Below are 20729 nucleotides of genomic sequence, written 5' to 3'. Positions count from 1 at the left end.
CTCAAGGCTGGCTTTAGCCAAAGGTGAATAAACTGAGCCGAAAGGCCCATCAGCCGGGCATTTAAACAACTCCTATATGAGATGATGTCTCTCTAGAGTTCTTGTTCTTGATGGAGGCTTCACTCTTGAACTAAGTTGAATGAAAAATCCCAATGTGGCCACATCAATGGCAAGCGAAATGGAAATGATCTCAAAAAAGATGGATGGTGTACAGGTACACAGGAAAGTAAAGGCTGAAAGGGCACATAGACTAACCACAAAGACATGCCATTGCTGGCTTTGACGGTGATTATATAAAAGTATTTGGAAAAGATACACTGGCCATCTGCTGTCTTATAGCTCTTCAGGGGCTCCAGGTGACCCTCCGCTTGGTGTCATTGCTCATAAATACTGCTCAAGGGCCTCTTATTCCTTGTGAGGAAAAACAAAATAGAACTTTTGTCTGCTTTTAAAACTGTCTTTTAACCTACGTGCAAGGGTCTTCCCAGCCATGCCTTCAGGGCTGTCATGTCCAGGCATCAGGACCACCCAAATCAATGCAAAGGCATTTCGAGGGGAGCAGGAAGGGGCTGCAGGGAGGGGTGCTCAGCCCCTGGAGACATCCTGGTCCCCCCAGGAAAGGAGTGGGACGTGGCATCTCTCAGCATTGGGTAGCAGCCCAGGGCTAGATCCCGAAACATGCAATCCTGTTGCCTGTGTGAGGACACAAGTAACCACCGGGATGAAATGCTGCCAAGCATCTGCGACTGCTGGGTGGGGAAGAGGCTGGATGCTCTAGGGGCAGCTGCTGGGGCCAGACTGACAATTCCCCACTGGGACTGGGGCCTGGTTTTATCCAAAATTTGTGTTTCAGCTGGGAAGTGAGGCACAGGCACCAAGGCAGAGCTCTGTGCTGCCTCAGGGATCCTTCCCCTCTGACATACTTGGAAACCAGCCCCCATGCTGAGGGGTGCTGCCCCACAGCAGCAAGTGGCAGGTCCAGTGGAGACAGACCTTCTCTGTCCCCTTGTTGTCCTCATCACCTTGTTCTGGCTCAGCAGTGACACAGGCTGTTGCCTGCAAACCGAAGCAGGCAGCTCCCCCCGTGTTAAGCTGCACAGTCTCCACCCTGCTGACAAGTCTCTTTGCAAACCACAGGGCTCACTGAAAATGAAAACCACCAAAAAAAAAAAAAAAAGAGCTCCAAAAAAAGCCAAACCACCAAGTCACAGAAAATAAAGCTTACAACTCTATTGGTCTGTCCCCCGCTTGCTGGCTGTGAGGTTAGCTCAGCCTTTTGCCTAGATAAGCCCTCAGCCCTGCCCCACTTCATAGCACCCCACAGAATGAGTAAGTCAGAGCGAGCGCTTTGGTAAGATAACTAGTGGGCAGTTCAGCTGTTGCACAAGGTTGGCTGATGCTCAGATGCAAGGTGCGATACACACCAGCTGCTGCAGTGGGTGCTTCTCACACAGCCCTGCGGAGAGCCAGCTGGTGCAACCCCTACTTTCTCACCTCCAAGATGCTATCAACCTGACTCTCTTCCACGTTAATGCAATCAGGAGGTGCCTTGCAGTGAGAAATGGTCTGTATGGTCACCGGTGGCCAGGGACACTGCCAGGACACGGCCCTTTGGGACATCACTGCGGCGGGGAAGCATACACTTCCCCAGCACTTACCTCCTGCTGCTGGGATGAAGCGTCACAAGGGTTTGATAGAGGTGAAGGATGGACCTTCTGGGATGCTGTGAGAGCCAGTGCAGGCTGGGGATCAGCCTCCAGAGAGCCACAGGCAGAATGGGGACGTGCCCAGAGCACCCGGTGGACTCTGAGGCTGAGTGCCAGGGGCAGATGGGTACATGGAAGCACTTGCACATGCATTCGTGCATGCCTGGCCTTGCATTCCCTCCTCTGCTTTCCTCTGGCCTCCAGGACAGCTGTAAGAAATACTCAAGCCTCTCCTGAGGCTTTCAGCAGTGGGAGTAGCTGAGCTGTTGGTTTCTCATGGTCCTTTCCACCCTCTAGGTAGATGCAAGTTTGGGGGCACTGCTGGGGCCCCACCAATCACCCTTCCATGGGAGCAAAGAGCACCCCGTGCCACCCACTAGACAGAGGAAAGGAAGCGGTGCTGGCATCAGTGTGTCCCCTTGGCTGGGCAGAGGCCACATCCCAGAGGCAGAGGGAAGGGAGTAAGGAATTTATTCCATTATTCCAGCTCCTGAGGAAAGAGCATCCTCAAGATGCTCAGCGATGCTTTGCCTTAAAACAATGACTTATAAAAAAACCCAGCCATTCATCACTCTTCCATGGCAAGGAGCTGACGCTCTGGGGGCCTGGAATACTCCCGTCCATTGCAATCCTCTTCTTGTGCATGAGAGAAGTTCCCACGGGTATCCCTGGAGCCGTCTCTCCCCAGACAAGTCCCAACTCGGAGGCTGTTACGGCAGCGATCCGATCCGATGGTATCCTGATGCCCTTTGCTGAAGATAGCCCACTCATGGAGCAGCATGGTCCCACAGACCTCCTGGTGTCCATTCCCACTGGAGTTCTCGCCTCTCATGCCCACCTGGACATGTTCAGTCACTCACTCTTGGCATGGCCCTCTGGTTTGGCACCACCAGCACAGCACAGGACGGCTCTGCTGGCTTCCCGGCAATGGCAGGCGTGCTCTGCCCAGCAGCCCGGGAACATCAGCAGCCTGAGCGGTGAGTAGTGATGATTCAGGGCATTTCACCACAGCCGTGGAGGGAGACCAGCCAGTTTCTGCAGGCAGGCAGCAAGGACACAGCCTGGCCCACGCTTACTGAAATACCAGCTTTCCTGCCCAAGATGACTTCACCACCCAGTGCCCTAAAGCCATCTCATTTGTGTCTCACTGTTGTGGTCACTTCCAGCTTGTCCCTGGCCAGCTGGGGCAGCGAAGCAGGAGAAATCCCCTCTGTGCTGAAGCTGGTGCACAACCTCCGTCGGTTCCCATGGGCAGGGCTGGCACCAGCACTGAACCTGCTCTTGGTCTTCCCTCCAGTTTCACTGTGCTTTGAACGTGCAGCAGCATTTGAACTGCAAACAGCCACTATTTACACGCAAAAACCCCTGTCCCCAATGTATGCACTAACTGCTCTGCCCGACCAGGCTAAAGAACATGCTGGTTTAGTTGAGTTAATTCACTTATTTTCCAGTGTCACTCATTCCCAAGTAATCCAGGAAAGCTTCCCAAGTAATCCAGGAAAGCTTTGCTGTGCTCGAGTACTACCATAAAACACCATCATGATAAGTCACTGCAAAATTATAAGCTGACACTTCCAAGGTCTCCTCAGCACAGGTTATTCTGTTTTACTCTCTAGTCATCAATAATGGATCTGGAAAGAGCAATTGGACAGAACTAAACACAGTGAGAAACCGAGGTCTTTACATAGATCTGGGGCTTGCACATGCGCCTGTCAAATTAATCTTCAATTCTGGTTTTATTCTGTAATTGCACCATAGAAAGCTTGGGGTTGCCCATTCCATATTTTTAGCTAAAGCTTTTGACATTCATTAAAAACCTCAACATTCACATTTTTCTAAGTGTTACCCTTTCTATCCATTTTGTCAGGTGTTGAGCATGAGACATTTTGCCCTTTGAAAGTTTGTATTCATACACACACACACACACACTTTTATATATAAAACCAAACATTATATATAAATATACACATGTATATGTATTATATGGTTTCTCATAGTCTTACTTACTGTCTGGGGGAAGAAAACAAAAATCTTTTGTAGGTTTGGATGCATCTCTCTTTATTTTTACCCTGTCTGGTAATGCAGATTTTCCCCGTTAATTGTCGATCCCAGTGGGAGCCCATGCTGCCAACTGAATTACTAGACCCACGCTGTGGGTGTACTAGATACAGCTTCTCACCTGGCACACTCAACCTGGCTCCGTGCAGGAGGACAGGACAAAAAAAAGAGATGGTTTTTCAAAAGGCAGGGGAAACCCAGTGCCTTCACCTATGAATGCTTCTGCAGCCCAAGGACACCCCTGACCACCAGTTTTCCCATGTGGTGGCCAGCAGCTCGCAGCCCATGAGGCAGAGGTGCCGTGGGGCCAGGAACGCAGGGCAAGCAGGCCATGGCTTGGAACGGAGCTGATCAGGAGTGTAATTTCTGTGTAAGAAAATAGATCCTAACGCATTAAAACCAGTGGGAAAGGGGCAAGCGATGCAAGAGAACTGGTCCTGATTAACCTCTCATCTAAGCATCTCGGGCTGTGGGGTGTCCTCCTCCATCACTGGGCTTGGCTCCCCCTTCGCTGGGAGGGACAGACAAATAAAATCTGACAGAAGTGGAGGGCTGGGCCAGGCGGTCACCCGGGCTATTTCCAGCTTTGTAACTATGATTTTTTTAGGGGAGGTGGGAAGGCAGACTAGCCAGAGAAACGTGGAGCAGCCAAAGGAGCCTGCTGGCAGGCTGCTTCCCCAGGGGAAAAAACAAAGCAAACAGGAGATGAAAAGGCTGTGATGCCGTCTGCCTTCTCCGAAGCATGCCCGCCCACCACGCTACCGCAGTTTTTGTGTGTGGGTGGGTGGGTGGAGCAAAAACAAACAACACCAAAAAAAAACCAAAAAAAAAAATCACTCAAACTCTCCTGCTCAAGCTATTTCATGTTGCGCAAAAAATATGGTAATGTTCACCTGAGGACAGGCTGGAGCCTAAACCTCCTCCCTCCCAGATAGGTGCCGGAGACATTAGGCAATAGCACCTTCCTTTTTCTTCTTGGCCTAGTGATGGATGAATTGTGGTAGGCAAGGTGGAAAGCCGGTGGACGGCATTGCCCTGCCCTGGGCCGAGCCGAGCGGAGCGAGGTGAGGATCCCCGGTGGACAGCAGGACTGGAGCAGCAGCCTCCCACGCCCCAGGCAGCACTCTCACCGGGCAGCCAGCAGGCAAAGCCACTTTGCTCCACACTTTGTTTTCATGAGAGAGGAATCGCAGGGTTTGGCCACATCATCCTGGGAAGCAGGAGCCTCCCTGGTGCACCCAGACCTCCTCGGGAAGCAGCTGCCCCGTCCTCTTGCCTGGCTGGGGGTGCAAGGGGGTGTATGGGGAGCCTGACCACTTCACTCAGGCCGGGGAGCTTCCCACGGCGTGGCGGGGTGCCCAGGGTCCGCGCCATAACGCTGGGCTTACCACCAGCCTTTGTGTGGCTTAGTCTGCAAGCGGGTGAAAGACCATGAATAATTTCCCAGCAGATAGCACGGAAGTGGAACGAGGAGCATTTACAGGCAGTCTGTTGCTGGTTAAGTGTAATGTGAGAGCCAAAAGGTTTCACAAGAATCTTGGTTTCTTGACTAAGGACACCAGGGTCCCAGCAAGCAGGGCGATGCCTGTGCCACAAGGGAAGGGGACCGGGCTGGCTGGGTGCTGCTGGCACGGGCATGGCCCCGCACAGGCATCGCATGCAGGCTGGGGCCAGGTGGCTGCTCCCCGGAGGAAAGCGGAAATGTTCAGAGCAAAAAGACAAAAAGAAATTCCCCTTGAAAATGTTATAAGGACAGAGCGTGTTTTGAGTGACAAGCCGGCAGCCGGGGAACAGCATGGCGGCTGTGGAGGCAGGGTGCGCAGAGGTGGCCACCACCACAAGGCCCACATATGGCCGGCGGAGCTTGGCTGCTCTCCCTGCCCGAGCAGCAGCCATCATAGCTCCTGAACCTCTGTGTGACTGAAATGTAGAGGCTGAAATGTCGCTGGAAAGCCCAGAGATGCAACACACTCCACTTGGCCTGAAGGGCTTCCTGACCTCTCTCCTCCCACAGCCTGCACCCATTGTCAGCACCCTCGGCCGATGGAGGAGCCCATGCACCGCTCCTGGCCCGGGCAGCAGCACCGTCACCACTGGGTGTGATGCAGCACATGAAGTCACCCACCCAGAAGGCTCCTCCGGCCGTGCCAGCTCCCACATCCTTCCCAGAAGCTACGTGACACGGGTGGCTCTGCTGGCAAGGCTAATTGCCGTGCCCCCGTATAAAGCACAGCAGCGGCTGATGGCCTCCGGGTCGTCCCTTCAGTTTAAGGCTGAGGCACCCCGGAGCCACGGCGGCTCGCCATTGCCCAGCACCACCTCAGGCGCCCAAGGCATGAGCGAGCAGCTGGTCCATGCAAGCTACCTCGTATGGCCGCAGTATCTGAGTGACCTGCGGTGCCCAGGGCGCGACGGTAAGTAACCCTGAGAATCAAACCAAAGCTTTTGAGGCAAGCGGATCGGAGGTTTAATTTCTCTCTTGATCACAGGTTTTTAACAAGTCCCAGCTGGGGTAGGTGGCTGTGTCCAGTCTTTTGCTGTGACAGGTTCATTCTCTGAAATATTTTCAATTGCCTTGTACAAGCTGAAGCAAAAGCACAGTCGTGTTATTCCTTGTGGCAGCAACAGGAGGGAACATAGCAAAGGTGGTGGCTGGGAAGGGAAACCAATTAAAAAGAAATATTTTCTAGATGGATGCAAGCATTAAAGACTAGCTTGCTGCTTTGACCGTAATTTTTTGGCCAGCTGCAGGTCCTGCCTCAGACTGCAGGGACCCAGGGGCTAAAACAACACAGATGTAGCTCTGATGTGCTAAGTACACAGGAGAAACAAGATGCATAGGGAAAGAGATGTTTTTATTAGTTCAGCTGATTTAGCTCAAAAAAATAGGTAAGTTTTCAGGAATCTCCTTCCATTAATTGCTGTGAGTGCAGTAATGACACCGTGTTGAGGAAAGGCACCACTAAATGAACATTCTCTGATTACAAGATGCAGCACCAGCTATTTGCCAAGCGTCTGTGAACAGTGACACAAAGCACAGCAAGGGGGATCTAAAGAATATACAGAACCAACCGGTTGCCTCTTGCACCGTTTTCCCTTCCCTGCTCTCACAAGCCTCACACAGAAAAATCCCTGTGCTGATTAACTCAAGTACAGGAACATCATTCAGCACAGAACAAAACTCTTACATGTGATCTCCTCTCTCCCACCCAGTTAAATCTGAATCATATAGAAAGCTACATTAAAAAAAATAAATCTGATTGGAGATGTTCACTCAGCTTTTCCCTCTCCAAAATTTAATTAGCTTACCCCAACTAGAATCATCACTTCAGCTAAGTGACAGCCTGCAATCACAGCCTTAGAAATATCACAGCCTCTACAAAAGAAAGCTTCAGTTATCTGCTCAAACCTATATAAAGCTACACGCTGTGAAGCTATGTATCAGCCTCTCATTGTGCTCCCTCCATAAAAGCCAGGTTTTAGCAGCGGGTAGAGCTGTTGACCAGGTGCTGTTTCCCAGGTTGCATGGGCTGCAGAAGGTGTTGTTACTAAGGGTCTGATGTTCCTAGCTATCAATATTTCTGGAAAACATTGCTCTTGTAGGTTAATAACGTAATGCTTCCATACAGCAAACACACGTGTATGCTGACTACAGCCGTTCTGGAGAACAGACCTGCTTGATACAACCCCGTAAGCTCACACCCAGAGAACAGCTTGAGCTTGCAAGCCAGACCCAGTGTGGAAAAAAACCCTAACTACTTTGCATGTTTTAATTGACTACACTGCTTCTTTTCAGGTTCACAGGACAACTGGTACATGGGCCAAGGGCCAGCTGAAGAAAGCTCGTTATCTGGTATTTTCCTGTAACTGGCAGCTTACAGCCCTCATCTCTTCCCTGGCTGAGCTGAAACCCGCTTAGAGAGAAGCATGGATTTAATTGGTTTCACCTCACTCCTTACCCCCAGAAGAACAATTAGTTGTTTACACCAACTAGCTACACATCTCCAGATTAAAGATGTGATCTTCTCCACACAAACTAGCTCAGTGTCAGTATTATTATGGGCAGAAATCTAACCTCAGAGCATTGCCCTGCAGCCCCAGGAGGACCCATCTGAGAACAGTCATCCTTTGTACCCAGATCTGTCTCCCCTCCCTGTACAGGAGTCAGCCTGGTTTGCTGTAGTCAGGATAATGACAGTTTACAGTTGCCATGAGCAGATGCACAAGTCAAAGCCTTGCAGGTAGGGCATGTGTGCAGTGACTCATATTTAACACTACTTCTCAGGTTTACAGCAACTGCAATCAAGTTAAAGGTTCACTTTTGACACTGCTTTAACCACACAAACTCAAGCAGGCTACAGCAGCACAGGCAGGAAGATGGGTTGGTTTTGTCCACTACCACTTCTAGCATAACAAAGAAAAAAAAACTCAAGTCACTTAAATCTCAAAGACATTCAGTTAACACATCTAAGACATCTCAGGCCAAAACAATAGTTTATTTCATTTTCAGCAACATCTCAGCCATCAAAAAAATAAACTCTAACACAGATGGATGGAAGACTTCTCTACAGTGTAACTAAGTGGGCTCTGACCCCAGGGGCTTGAATTGGAGTGACATTTTATTATTCATCCAATAAGTTAGGAAGCATGAGAATAAAGTGCTTTATTTCTGAGCTGGTATGAGGTCATCAATGGACTGGCCTTTTTCAAGGCGTTTTTCCATTTCAATGAGCAGCTTCACACCATCCACCACCATCTGCACCAGCTCCACCTCTGAGAAGCCAAGACGATCAGCATTGGAGACATCAAACACTCCTCCAACAGCAGCTGTGTCCACACCACCTGGAGCAAGAGATTTAGTTAGTACATTGACCACTGCTGGAGCAGGTCAGCCTACCTTTCTTCCCTCACTAGCCTGAGGTGGGAACACAGCAAGACAATTCTCTACAAGTTGCCACTGCTGCCTCCTCCTACATGTAGGGAGATAAAGCTGCACGTGGTTGCCAACACGAGCTACTGAGGATGGCTTTAGGCCAGCTCTTTATTCTTTTAACCCATGAGCAATCTAACCCATGGTCAGAAGCACCTGCTGTAGCTATTTTCTAGCCAGAAGCTGAATCAGGATTTCCTGTTGTAAGCAGGGATGGGACAGCTGCCACCAGGTCTACCTTATCTGGCACTCAAAATACCACATAGGACACATGTAGATAGCCAGATACAGTAAGGTATAAGCAGAGCACTGGCATCCTCAGCTCCTCCAGGATATGATTTTAAGGCTTGGTTCTTTCCATGTGCTTTACAAGGGTACCCTTGGGATGGTCTGACAGGCTCTGCACCATGTGAACCAGACATGGCTCTGGCTATAGCCAGGCATCTGCTGGTGTCTTAGGGCAGGCTGACTAGGGCATCACTGTATCATCTGTCACCTGTGCCTCGTTTCTGCAGCCGAAGCCTCTTGAGGACTTCTCCAAACTTCTCATGCTTCCCAAGGTTTGGTAGCTTGATGTGCACACCAGCACGGAGCCCTGTTCCAAGGTTGGATGGGCAGGTCAGGATGTAGCCCAAGTGTGGATTCCACATGAACTCATAGTTTTTAGACTTGAAGAGAGTTTCTATCTATAAATAGAGAGAATGGATGTTTAGAGATTGTTCTCTGCCTGAAGGATGTAGGTCATCCATTAGTACTCATTTACAGCTTCAGTTACGTAGCAACAGGCACAACAGTTTGAACAGCTATTTAAGTCAGTCACATAAGTCCCCTCCCTTTAGGAAAAAAGGGCCACTAACAAGGGGCTTTTAAGGCCTTAAATTTAGCCTGTCTGACTGCTAGGAGCAAGATTAAGCTACACTACAAAATATGAAGTCACTATCTGTTGGGAAGCTCGATTTAGTACATGTCGAGCTGGCACGTCCATTAGGATTAAGGAAGGGGCTGGTAAGGCTCAAGTTCATATCAAGACTAGAAGGTGAGGAAAAGCATTCAACCTAGAAACTTCAGTCCAGCTTTGCCCATCTACATTTGAGCAACTTCTCCTCCCACCCAGGGTATCACAGTGCTTGATTTATAGAACCATGCAGAAATCCTTTAAGTACAGTTTAGACTCTTGGATAAGGGTGCCACATCAGAGGATTTTTCTAGATTTCACAGCCACAATGTTTTGCCAGTATAGCTGTTTCAGAACCTTCACAAGCTCTGGACCTCATCAGAGTATTCCCAGAGACCCAGGCTATGAAGCTCCACTATGCAGGACTCCAGAGGGTCATGAAAGTTTGCATTCTCAGCTCTAACCAGAGAAATATGTGCCATGTGAACCTACAGCTCAGGCAATATTGATTTACCTGTGTTAGCCCAGTACAGAAGCGGGTAAATACTTCCTTCATGTTGCCACCTTTCTGCATGGAAATAACTCTAAGGTGATCCTCCTCATTGATCCAGACAAGGAAAGTCTTGTTATCATTGTGCCTAGGAGACAAGATACACAGCTTGCTGTCTGTCCCACCTGACATTTTCAAGATAATTGTAATAGCACCAAATTACTCATCACTGAAGCTTTTATTTCAAGAGGCTCGCTTAGTTGCTTCTTCAAAGCAATTAATCTTACTTCTTTTGTCCACACAGGACCTAATAGAGTTCAACTAGTAGTCTCTACCTTGCTCTTTTCAAGCGGTAGTTTGAATTGGCCTGCATCTAAACAGGTCAGAAGTAGTAATAACATGACATTAGCCAGCCTTACAGCATTGAACTGTAAAATCCAGTCATCCCCCTAGCTCACTTGTGGCCCAAGTTTACAAATTTAAGAGATTTCATCTGTTTGACAGAGTTTGCAGAAGAGTGATTGGTACAGACTTCAAAGCAGCCCTGTACAGTGATGTTCATAATGACACCAAGCTGACAATGTACAGCAAAGCCTTTTATCAGAATTTTGTCAGATTTTGTTAAACAATACATTGTACCTTAGAGAACTAAGTTGAGTTTTCACTATTAATTTTAGATCAATCAGGCTTTTCAGAGATGCTGTAAAAATCTCTGAACACCAATGAGCCCCTCTTGTCCTAGCTTGCAGCTGGCAGCAAGTACTATCACCAATATTTGTCATGCTGATAATTTCTCAGCTTGATTAGGATCAAAAATTAACCAGTACCTGGGGAAAGTTATTTATGCAGGCAACACCGAGACTTTACACTTCAAGCCTGTAGATTAGTCATGCTCATATGACAGCGCTATCTAGTGCTGGCAATCTGCAGGTAAATGATGCAATCTTAAAGGTGACCTACAGAAACAAAGCATGCTTCCTCTGGGCTGTATTGAAGCAGCTGCAGTAATAAGATACCAGCTGATAAAAACCTAGCCCTTAGCTTACAAGGGAGCAAGTTAAATATGCTACAGAAGCTCCTGAGATGCAGCGTTTTATACAGGAGACCTACATCTGACAAGCAGAATCCTTCTATTCCACATGTCTGCATCAGTCAACTCATGTCACCTAGTCTCCGAGGGCAGGGGGTGAAAATCTTATCACTAGTACAGGTGAAGCCATACTAGTCCAGCATCAGCGAGTTTCTGCAAGCAGAAGTGATGAGACTACAAGGGAACAGCTATGCATCCAGTATCCAGCTTGAGCTAAGCCAGTGTTGTAGCGTTGTGTGTGGGTTTTTATTTTTTGTTTTGGTGGGTTCTTTTGGTTTGGGTTTTTTTTTTTTTCAGTTTACATTAAGCTCCCAAGACAAGAGCTGAATGTAGTGGCACAACTAGTCCTTCAGAAGTGATCTACTTTCATAAGCTGATTCAATTATTGTCTGGTGCTTCGCTAACCTGTGCTGGATGGGTAGCCTCTGGTTACAGGCTAGCCAAACTGGCTTGATCCTCCTACCAGCCCTATGTGGTGCATGGTAACACTTGTCCAAGTTATGCTGGTTTAGATGCAACTTCCCCAGAGGATATCACACAAGTTTCTCATTAGATTCAATAATATGAATTCAAAAGCTGCCATTCTGCCCAACAGTACAAGCCAAAACTACAAGATTTTTTTGCAGGCATTTCATATGATTCCTTACTTCCAGACATACTTACCAGATACCTCTGGCATCAGGCCAATCTCGTGCCATCCCAGATGCCAACAGAAGAGGAGAAACTGGCTTGTCAAACAAGAAGTGATCATCAATCAGCTGCTGCTGCTCTGCATCAGTCATGTTCCTCAGAGCATAATACTTCCCCTTGAGATCACCTTCCAGACTACCCAGAGCTGAAAGAGAGAGTCACTTTTTAGGATGGGACCAAAGGGGCTAGACATTCCCAGCACTTTAGAGACCACATACAAAGTACAGCAATGTCTGATCTGCTGGGTTTGGTTCCTCCCTTGCTTTCATCTGCAACGGCAATGCCTTTGTGGCATTACAGAACTTAAGGCAGTATCAGATGATTTGTCTGCACCTTCCAGGCTTATACAAGTAGCCTTTGTTCCCTTACATGCAGTATAGAATCATTAGTGCTGCTTAACTGTAGAAGTCGAGTGCTTTCTTCCAAGGAGAATCAAGGTCATGAATATAACAAACAGTATTATTCTACTCAAGGGCAAGTTAACAGTCCTTGACAGGTTTTGGAACTACACTCTATAAAGTCCGCAGAACTGCACCTTGAGTGTATCCTTTCCTTTCACTTGATGAATTTGGGAGGCAATAAAAAAAACCCCGCAGCTGAGGAGTTCCACTGAAAACTAAATCTCACTCTAGTCAACTGCACATTTGGAGCAAGACTACACCTCTAAGCTGAACATTAATGAAAGTCAATTAAAAAACAGCCACAAAATACTGCAACCATGACTCAAGCCCTGAAGTTGCCACATACCTGTTACATTTCAGGTTCGAAATATGATGAACCAACCTCTTTCCCCACACACATATGAAGAAGCTTTCAAGATCAGCAAAGGTCAACTTAATGCAGTCCAGCTTCCCTCTGACATGCGCTCTTGCTCTCAGCTACAAACTGCAGTGCTGAGGCAGCTGTAACGTAATGAGCCTTTTTCAGGGAAGGCTCTATGTTCAGACCAAGTCTTGAGGGAGGCAGCTTTTGCCAACTGCCTCCATTTCCAAACTGCAAAGAACAGCGCTTGCGCAAAGGACTTCAGTTCCCCAAAGGCACCAAGTTCTCACTTTACCTTCAACAGAGAGCTTTTCAATAGCCCGCCTCTCTCCTCGACTACAGTGCGGGGGAAGACAGAATCCACGGATGCTTCTACCCGTTCTGACACGGGAACTTAGCACGTAATTGGGATCCAGGTCATCACCTCCCTAAAAATTAGGAAACCAGTGAGTACAACACTGCTGCCAAGATACCTACTCTGAACACATATAGCTCCCATGCATTTCAGTGTGCACCTTATACTTTGATATTGACTACTTGGTCTGTAAGCCAGTGTCTTACTCCAGGGCTACTTTCTTCAGCAGTAGCTCAAGTATCTGTGTAACACAACCCTTGTTTTGAGGCTAAGGCAACTAAGTAGTGCTAGAAAACAGGGGTACCACCTGACCATTAGTTTTCTGTTCACTTCAGAGTACGGTCTGGGCTTCTGTTACCCCTTCCAATCTGCAATCTAGAGGTATTAACACAAGGCAAGTGCTTGTTTTTCAGGTAGGTGTTTACTCTTGCAAATTAGAATTATTCACTACTGTCATCTAGAGTCTCTTATTTTCAAGACAAGCTACGCCTAGCCAATCAACATGGCATTAGGAATTCCTAGAGTCTACAGTAACATTTGCAATCCATGAAATATGCAGAACCCCCTACTCCTAGCCATAACAATGGCTATTCTATAGTATGATACCACCAACTGATATTTAAGGTCAAAGATCAGATAGTGGAAACCGTTAAGTTTATGACAGTCCTTCACTCCTAGGACAGTGTTGTTCAGCTTTACTACTACAACCTACAGCTCATGGCCCACGTTGCAGCAGCAGCACACGGAGCAAGCTCCTCCTGGGTGCCAGCTGCCCTGTTCTATCCAGGTGCTAACACCCTACAGCAGCAAGCTCAAGCCCGATTGCACTGGACACACAGCCCATGTATCTGTGCCGCATGCAAGTGAAGGGGCCAGAGCCTGAGCAATCAGTTTAGGCAGCTGTCAACAACTTTATCCACTCCTCAGACCAGTAGGCATCAGTAATTGATGAAGAGTTTGTACCTGCAGGTTATCAGCATTCAGGTCGGTCTTATGCTCATCAGTTGGTTTGTAGCCACCATGCCTGTCTTCAATAACTGGATCAAAGAGTTCTTTAAACACATCATAGGATTCTTCATCACCGGCTACGCATCCTACTGTCATTATGAAGGGATGGCCTGGAGTGGTAATAAAGTCAGAAGAGCTAAGTTTGGGTGATGTTTGGCTGTACTCCAGCACAGCACTAACCAAGCAAGTTCTCCAGTGGTAGGTCTAGTCACTTAGAAATGCATTCTTACATAAAAAGATTTGGAAAGACCCTACATTTTACACTTCATCCAGTTAGTCAAACGCAGTACTATGGAAACCCACAGCTGTTGCCATTAAACCACACTCATTTGTCAGGCTTTGTTTAGGACAGATCTGCACAGCACATCCAACTTCACTAGCTAATTTAGACCACCAGATAAAACTATGTCTAAACAATCATGCTTTGCTGTAAGCAAGCATGCTTCACTTTTTGTTCCTTCTGCTACAGAGCTGCATTGCTGTAGCATGCTCAAATACCACCTCCACATGATTAGTTTTAAGTCACCATATTCAAAAGCACCAGTTACTTCAGCTGGCTCACACAGAATATTCTCAACGCATTTTACCAGGATTATCAACCCCAGTCTGAATGACATCATCCAGGGTGAAGCCACTGGGCGTGACTCTGTCTCTCAGTTTCTTGTATAAATCCAGGGTTAGAACTTTAGCCATGTGGTTGTTGTGGGTGCTCAGGTCCGGGTACTCCTCATCAGGAGGCAGTCTCTGATTATTTAGTTGGGCCATTTTGATATTGCTAGAGTAAAAATAAATACTGTAATGTTAACATGTAAACACGTCTGCTCCCCCTTTTTTCATAGAAGTGCTACAGAACATCACATAACCAGTTTGGAATAGGAATAGACCAGAACAGCCAACATTATATTTCCCCCCCCCCCCGGGTTGTGTTATAATTAGAATGCATTTGGTTTGGGTTTTTTTTTTACCCCCTCTTTTTTTTTTTTTAGACTGAAAGTATTTAGCAGAGCAGTTACATAATTGAAGCGTCTGGGAATTGATATGTCAGATCACAGCACAGAACATGGCTTGATAGAACCAGGCCTCTTTTTACACAGTCACACATTCAGAGCCGTCTCTCAATGCTTTATGAGATTTGCCTCTCAGCAGCTCAAGAGCTTTGGGTGCCATTGTCAAGAAGCACTTCCAGGAAGGAGGGAGAACAGATTGTCACGCACATCTAACGGTCCCCAGCCATTACCTGGGTTGTCTACCCCAGTCTGGATGACATCATCCAGCGTAAATCCACTGGAAGTCTGTTTATCCCTCAGCTTCTTGTACAGGTCCAGGGTCAGCACCTTGGCCATGTGATTGTTGTGAACACTCAGGTCAGGGAACTCATCATCAGCAGAGTACTTCATCTTCAGGAGGTTGTGGCTGTTTGAGAAGGGCATGTCTGACCCTACCGCAGTCACTAGGGGAGAAAGAGGGGAAGCCTATCACTGGGGGCTCCGCAGGCCTCCACACCGTTCGGGGGAAAGCCAGGCACCCAGGCAAGGTCACCTTGGCTGTCGTTCCACCCGTGCCTTTCACACCTCTGCTGCTACACCACCTCCCACATGAGCCAGGAAGGAGGAAAGAAAAAAGTTCTTCACCTCCACCAGCCTTGCCCCGTCCTTAAACATCCCCGCCACAAGGGCAGGGGCTCTCCCCGCTCCTCCGCGGCACCGCCCGGATCAAGGGACGCGCCCAAGGTCGCACGGAGCGGCCGCGGTAGCGCCGGGCAGACCCCGCCGGCGGCTCTGGGGCGGGGGGGGCGGCCGGGGGGGGACCCCGGGCCGGGTGGCAGGTGAGCGGGGCGGCACCGCGATGCCCTCGGTGTGCTGTCGCGCCTCCTCCCGCCGCTGCCGTGCCGGGGCTGGGGGTGCCCCGCCTCGGCCCCAGCAGCGGTAGCGCCCGGCGCCCTCCGCGCCCGCGGAGCCCCGGCTGCTCCCAGACTTAGGAATGGAGGGGTGGGAAGCATCCAACAAGCCATTACACAACAGACGGCTCCCTCAGGGGACCTGGTTGGGGGGAGCATATGTAACTACCCTGCTAAATACCGGGTTAATCTGGTTTTAGAGCGGGGCCCGCTTCAGCTGGGGGCAAGCCTGGTAAGCACCTGCACCCCGTCCCCAGCTCCGGCTGCACGCCGGGCGCCCCTGCCCCGCACTGCCCCCCCCCCCACCGCACCCCCGCTCCCCCTCCTCAGCCGGACCGGCTCCACCCCACGTAGCAGAAAAATAATAATAATTAAAAAAATAATCTTATTGAAAGCTGCAGGAAGGCTCGGCTGCCCCGGGACTTACCGAGGGCTCCGCAGCTAAAGCAAGGACCTCCGCGCCCGCTCAGCGACCCGCTGCTGCCCTAGCCGAAGTGGAGCCGCGGTACTGCTGCCGCGCCTCTTTTATATAGAGCGCGACCCGCCGCCCCATTGGCCGCTATTTATAGGCCATTCATTCCATTGGGCCAGGCGCGGGAGGGCGGGGCGAGCGCTCCGCCGCCGGCAGGGCCGAGACTTGCCGCCATTTTGCTTGGCCTCGGGGAGGCAGGACGGCGTGGCGCTCCGCCGGGGCAGCCCCCTGCAGCCGAGCGGCGACGGCGACCTCGGTGGCTTCATTGAATGCGGACATGCTTGCGGAAATACGTCCCTGCGTGCCATCGGCCAAGGCCTGTCCACAGGTGGCGGTGCCTTTGCGCAGTGACGCAGGCGTGCGGCCTGGTGCCATTCAGGCATCGCACCTTGGATGAGGAGTCAGCAACGGGAGCAATAACCAGCTGTCCTGAAAATAAGGGCTTTGTGTTGTCGGAGCTGGCACACCCTGAGTTGCGTGAGCGATTAACTGTCCTCGAGTTGGCTCAGCAGAAGCCACCGACATGGCTGTGGATCAGGTGCTTGGGCCGCGGCACCGGAGAGCGGCGCCTTGTTCGGCAGAGGAGGGGCCAGCCCCTCGCCCTGTGCCTCGCCTCCAGTGCCTGGGAAGCCACGAGCTCAATTTACAGTTTAATTTGAAAGGACATAGGGTGGTTGAGTAAGGCACAGTGAGTCTCCTCCTCATGTGCCAAAAAAAAATGTTTTTAAGAGTGGAGAGTGGCCAATTTCTCCCTGACGACAAAAGCAGGAAGGTTGGGATTTGACCCATTTAAAGCTCACCTGCAATTCACGAAAACAGTGACTTCCACTGGTCTCTTTGAATGGATGAGCTGGGCTTGTCGCAAAGCTAAGATGCAGCTGAGAATCCCATTGTTTGCAGAAATAAATACATTAACGACGTGACTATCTTGATCTGACTTTCACCTTTACATAATGGTTTCTTTATCTTTCTCTGACGTGTATTTCTCACAACAGAACCCAAGTTTATCCTCCTGTCCAAACACTGTACTTACCCGTGTGGACACGGATCTGAGTCACAGGGTTGCTCTCTTTGACACCAGTCGTGAATGTCAGGAGACATCGGTTGAAACTCCCACCACAACTCTTTCAGCACCACAACCAGTACCCTTACCCCAACAACAAGAAGTGTGCACTTTACAGAACTGCTTAGGATTTAAAAAAAGTAAAACAGATATAGAGGAAAAAAAGCACAGGCTGCTTCAAATAAAAATGTGTTGTGTTTGGCTGCCGTCCAGATTTCCAAGTTATTCCAGGTCTGATAGTCTGAGATGCTGAGTACACAGATCTTCAGTAGAAGCCACGGGCTCGGCATCTGTGCAAGTCCGGTCTCTTAGCTCCCGGATCAAAGAACAAATCCTCTCTCTAGGTCTCTTTTGTCTTTTTAACCTCACAAAATCTTCCCGTACGTTTTACTGGTTTCACACAATGCTCTTGCTTCAGAACAGTGTAAACTGCAAATAATGCCATCACTAAGCAAGTATTAAATGAATGGAAGTGTAAAATCATACCCAGAGTCCTCAAAATACACGTAATATTGCTGGATGACCTCAGATGCAAACAGAGTTCTGGTTTGGGGTTTTTTTTAATGCAAAACATTCAGGTTTTATTTTTAATTTAGAACAATAGAAAGAAAACTTAGAGCATTTGATTATATTACACCATACTTTTGTGGTGTTTTTCTTCACAAAAAAAAAAAAAAAAAAGCAAATCAGGGTCAGTACTGAAGGCTCCTTTTGTCTTATTTCATAATCTATTGCCACACAAACACAGAAGCAACCAACTGCTCTGTAATATAATTGTTCTGTAAATTCACGGAGTCAAGGTCACGTCAAAAACCAAAATCCAAGGATCTATTTCTATTCATTGGGTATGCTCTTTCCCTCCCAGTCTTGCAGAACAGGGAATACCAGTCATTATTATAAGCTGGTAGTAGTCTCAATGTGCCATTCATTACAGCACTTCCGACACAAACAGACACCTCTTCTTCACAAAACTTTTTTCTGAAAAGAAGACACGGAAAGAGAGTCACAGGCTCAAAACCAAAATACATCCAATTTACATGTTTAATAAACAGTGGACCCACCACCCCCTTTTCCTTACCACTATTTGACAAATTTCTAGCATGCAGTAAGTCAGAAGTGGCTATTACCTCACTGAGTTTTATTCAGACAGCATTTTAAGGTTTGCTGAAAGCTGTGTAGATTGGATCCTACCTTTGTTACAGCATCCCATCCCAGCTTCCTTAGTGACTTAATTATAGATGCTGTGCTGTGTGTCAACTGCCTCTGATCAACTGTTTTATCTAGCTCATCTGCTGAGAGAATACTTTCTTTGGATAAGCCTGTATGGCCTGTTAGACTGTGATAAAGGCACCAGTACTTATTTTCCGTGCTGGGATGACATCTTAGTGCACACTGACATACGCTACATTGCTGTTCTGCAGCTCAGGATGGAAAGGTGGGGCGATTACTCCAGAGATCTCTGCACTGAGCTTTAACAATAACGAATTAAGGGAAGTTAATCATGGGCCATGCAGCTATCTTCCTAAGAGGCTTAATTATAAATGTTGTGCAGTGTACAACTGCAAGAGGAGATGGGTGTTAGCTAGTGAATGTGTCTTCTGAAATTACTTGCGTGAACCTAAGATGAACCTGAAGAATTAGGGGATAAACATCTTCTTGAAAATCTAGAAGAATATTCCTAATTAGGAAACAGCAAGAGAAAGTGGTGTGCTACAAACAACTGAATTGTTTCCAGTTCCTAACTGATAACTAAACGGCACTTGAAAATTAAATGTAACAGTCATGGTTGCAACTGCATCTGCTTAACTTAAATGCTCAAATGAAACTTCTCTTCCCATTTACATTTATCACTTAAAATATATTTGCCTAGTTATTATCCTTGGTATATTTTTTCAGGCTGCTTGGGTAGTCTGTTGAAAATTACTGATCAGTGCCAGTGAGCTGAGTGCCTGTGGAAACTAGGAGTTGCTAAGTGTCTTGGTCTTGCATACAGTCAGCCCAGTGATCTGAACAGCAGTTCATCATGGGAAAGAAAGGACGCAAGAACATAAACAATGACAAATATAACCAATGACACTAAAAATGACAGAGAAAAAACAAGGTAGGTGCAAATATAAAGGCACAGTAGAGCCATGATTGCCAGTCAGAAAAACAGCTGAGTAGGAGTTCGCCGTTTAAGAAACCTCTGAAACTGCATACATTATGTTTAGATTAGATGGAGAGGAGTTTCATAACTAAATAACAAAGACTACTGCAATTACAATATGGGCAGGTCAACAGCATAACAAAAAATATGTTCTTACTGAAGAGAATGAGCAAAAATTCCCTTATACTTGATGGAATCACATTCATTTAAAAAATCACAAATTGTCATCTAAATGGCACTCCATTATGTTCTTGATTGTGGAAGGAAGACTTTTCCTCCACTACTGTGCCTTACAAGTTACCGGTGAACACAGCACGGTACAGAGTGTTATCTGATTTAGCTGGGAACGTTACCTGCACGTCCAGGGTGATTCACATGCTCTCTGCTATGCCCATACCCCTCCCATGCCAGGTGGCTTGGGCTTGTTGCAAGCAGAAGATGAAGCGATACTCTCCTCCTTGCCTCCTAACTACATCCCCCATACCACCAGGACACACAAGGCTCTCCACATCACTTCAATCCTAAACATGAGACAGAAGTAGGAGTTAGTACCATGCTATTTGGGGTTTAGATAACGATTCTGCTGCTTCTGAGCCCACATTGTGGTTTCTCCTACAGCCTTACGAAACCCATATGAAGAGCTTGGTCTGCCTTGAGCTGCCTCTCCCCCGAGCAGGCTGCCCTGGGGGAGGGCAGGCAGAGCTTTCTGGAAGCCACCTGAGGTGAGGCCCAGCTCCAAAGGCAGAGCTATTCCCAGGGGAATGGGCTCACCCCTGCTGGCAGTGGCCCTCAAGACTAGCCACAGGCACACTCGAGGGGTGATGATGAGCTCCCACTGGGCCCATCAGTCCCCATCACAGCTGACCACGGCGACCCGCTGCCCACTGGGCCCCCTCAGGTTTCACTGAGAGGGTGACTGCCCCACCGCCCCCTTCCCCCCCCGGCAGGGCCACCCCGGCCGGCTCGGCTCGGTGCCCGGAGAGCAGCCGAGGGCGGTCGGTGACCGTTCCCCTCCCCGGGGACCCAGCAAGGAGCGCGGAGAGGACGCGCAGCGGGGCGGCGGGCTGCGGGGCCCGGCGCCTTGGTGGGTTGCGGGGCCTGAGGGGCCGGGCGGCGGCAGCTGGGGCTGACCGCGCCGGGCACGGGCGGCGGCGACAAGCCGGCTCC

General features: G+C 48.7%; 1 protein-coding gene across 2 annotated transcripts; it reads right to left on the bottom strand.

The window, feature by feature from the left end:
• Positions 1-6605: 6605 nt before the first annotated feature.
• On the bottom strand, positions 6606-16440 carry CKB (creatine kinase B). Of its 2 annotated transcripts, none has more exons than XM_037395148.1 (8): positions 16309-16416; positions 15222-15434; positions 13940-14094; positions 12917-13049; positions 11833-12004; positions 10104-10227; positions 9191-9380; positions 6606-8606 (listed from the first exon to the last, which is right to left on the bottom strand). In XM_037395148.1, the coding sequence occupies exons 2-8, from the start codon at positions 15412-15414 to the stop codon at positions 8428-8430; spliced, it is 1146 nt and encodes a 381-aa protein (XP_037251045.1). In that variant the 5' UTR covers positions 15415-15434; positions 16309-16416; the 3' UTR covers positions 6606-8427. The 2 variants fall into 2 exon arrangements, with proteins under 2 accessions (XP_037251045.1, XP_037251046.1); XM_037395149.1 differs by lacking the exon at positions 15222-15434 and adding an exon at positions 14572-14759 and having other exon boundaries at positions 8240-8606; positions 16309-16440.
• Positions 16441-20729: the final 4289 nt, after the last annotated feature.

This window comes from Falco rusticolus, chromosome 7 (assembly GCF_015220075.1).
Source record: "Falco rusticolus isolate bFalRus1 chromosome 7, bFalRus1.pri, whole genome shotgun sequence".
Taxonomy (NCBI): domain Eukaryota; kingdom Metazoa; phylum Chordata; class Aves; order Falconiformes; family Falconidae; genus Falco; species Falco rusticolus.
The sequence above is the reverse complement of the archived record's forward strand: the minus strand, read 5'-3'. Positions and strand labels throughout refer to the sequence as shown.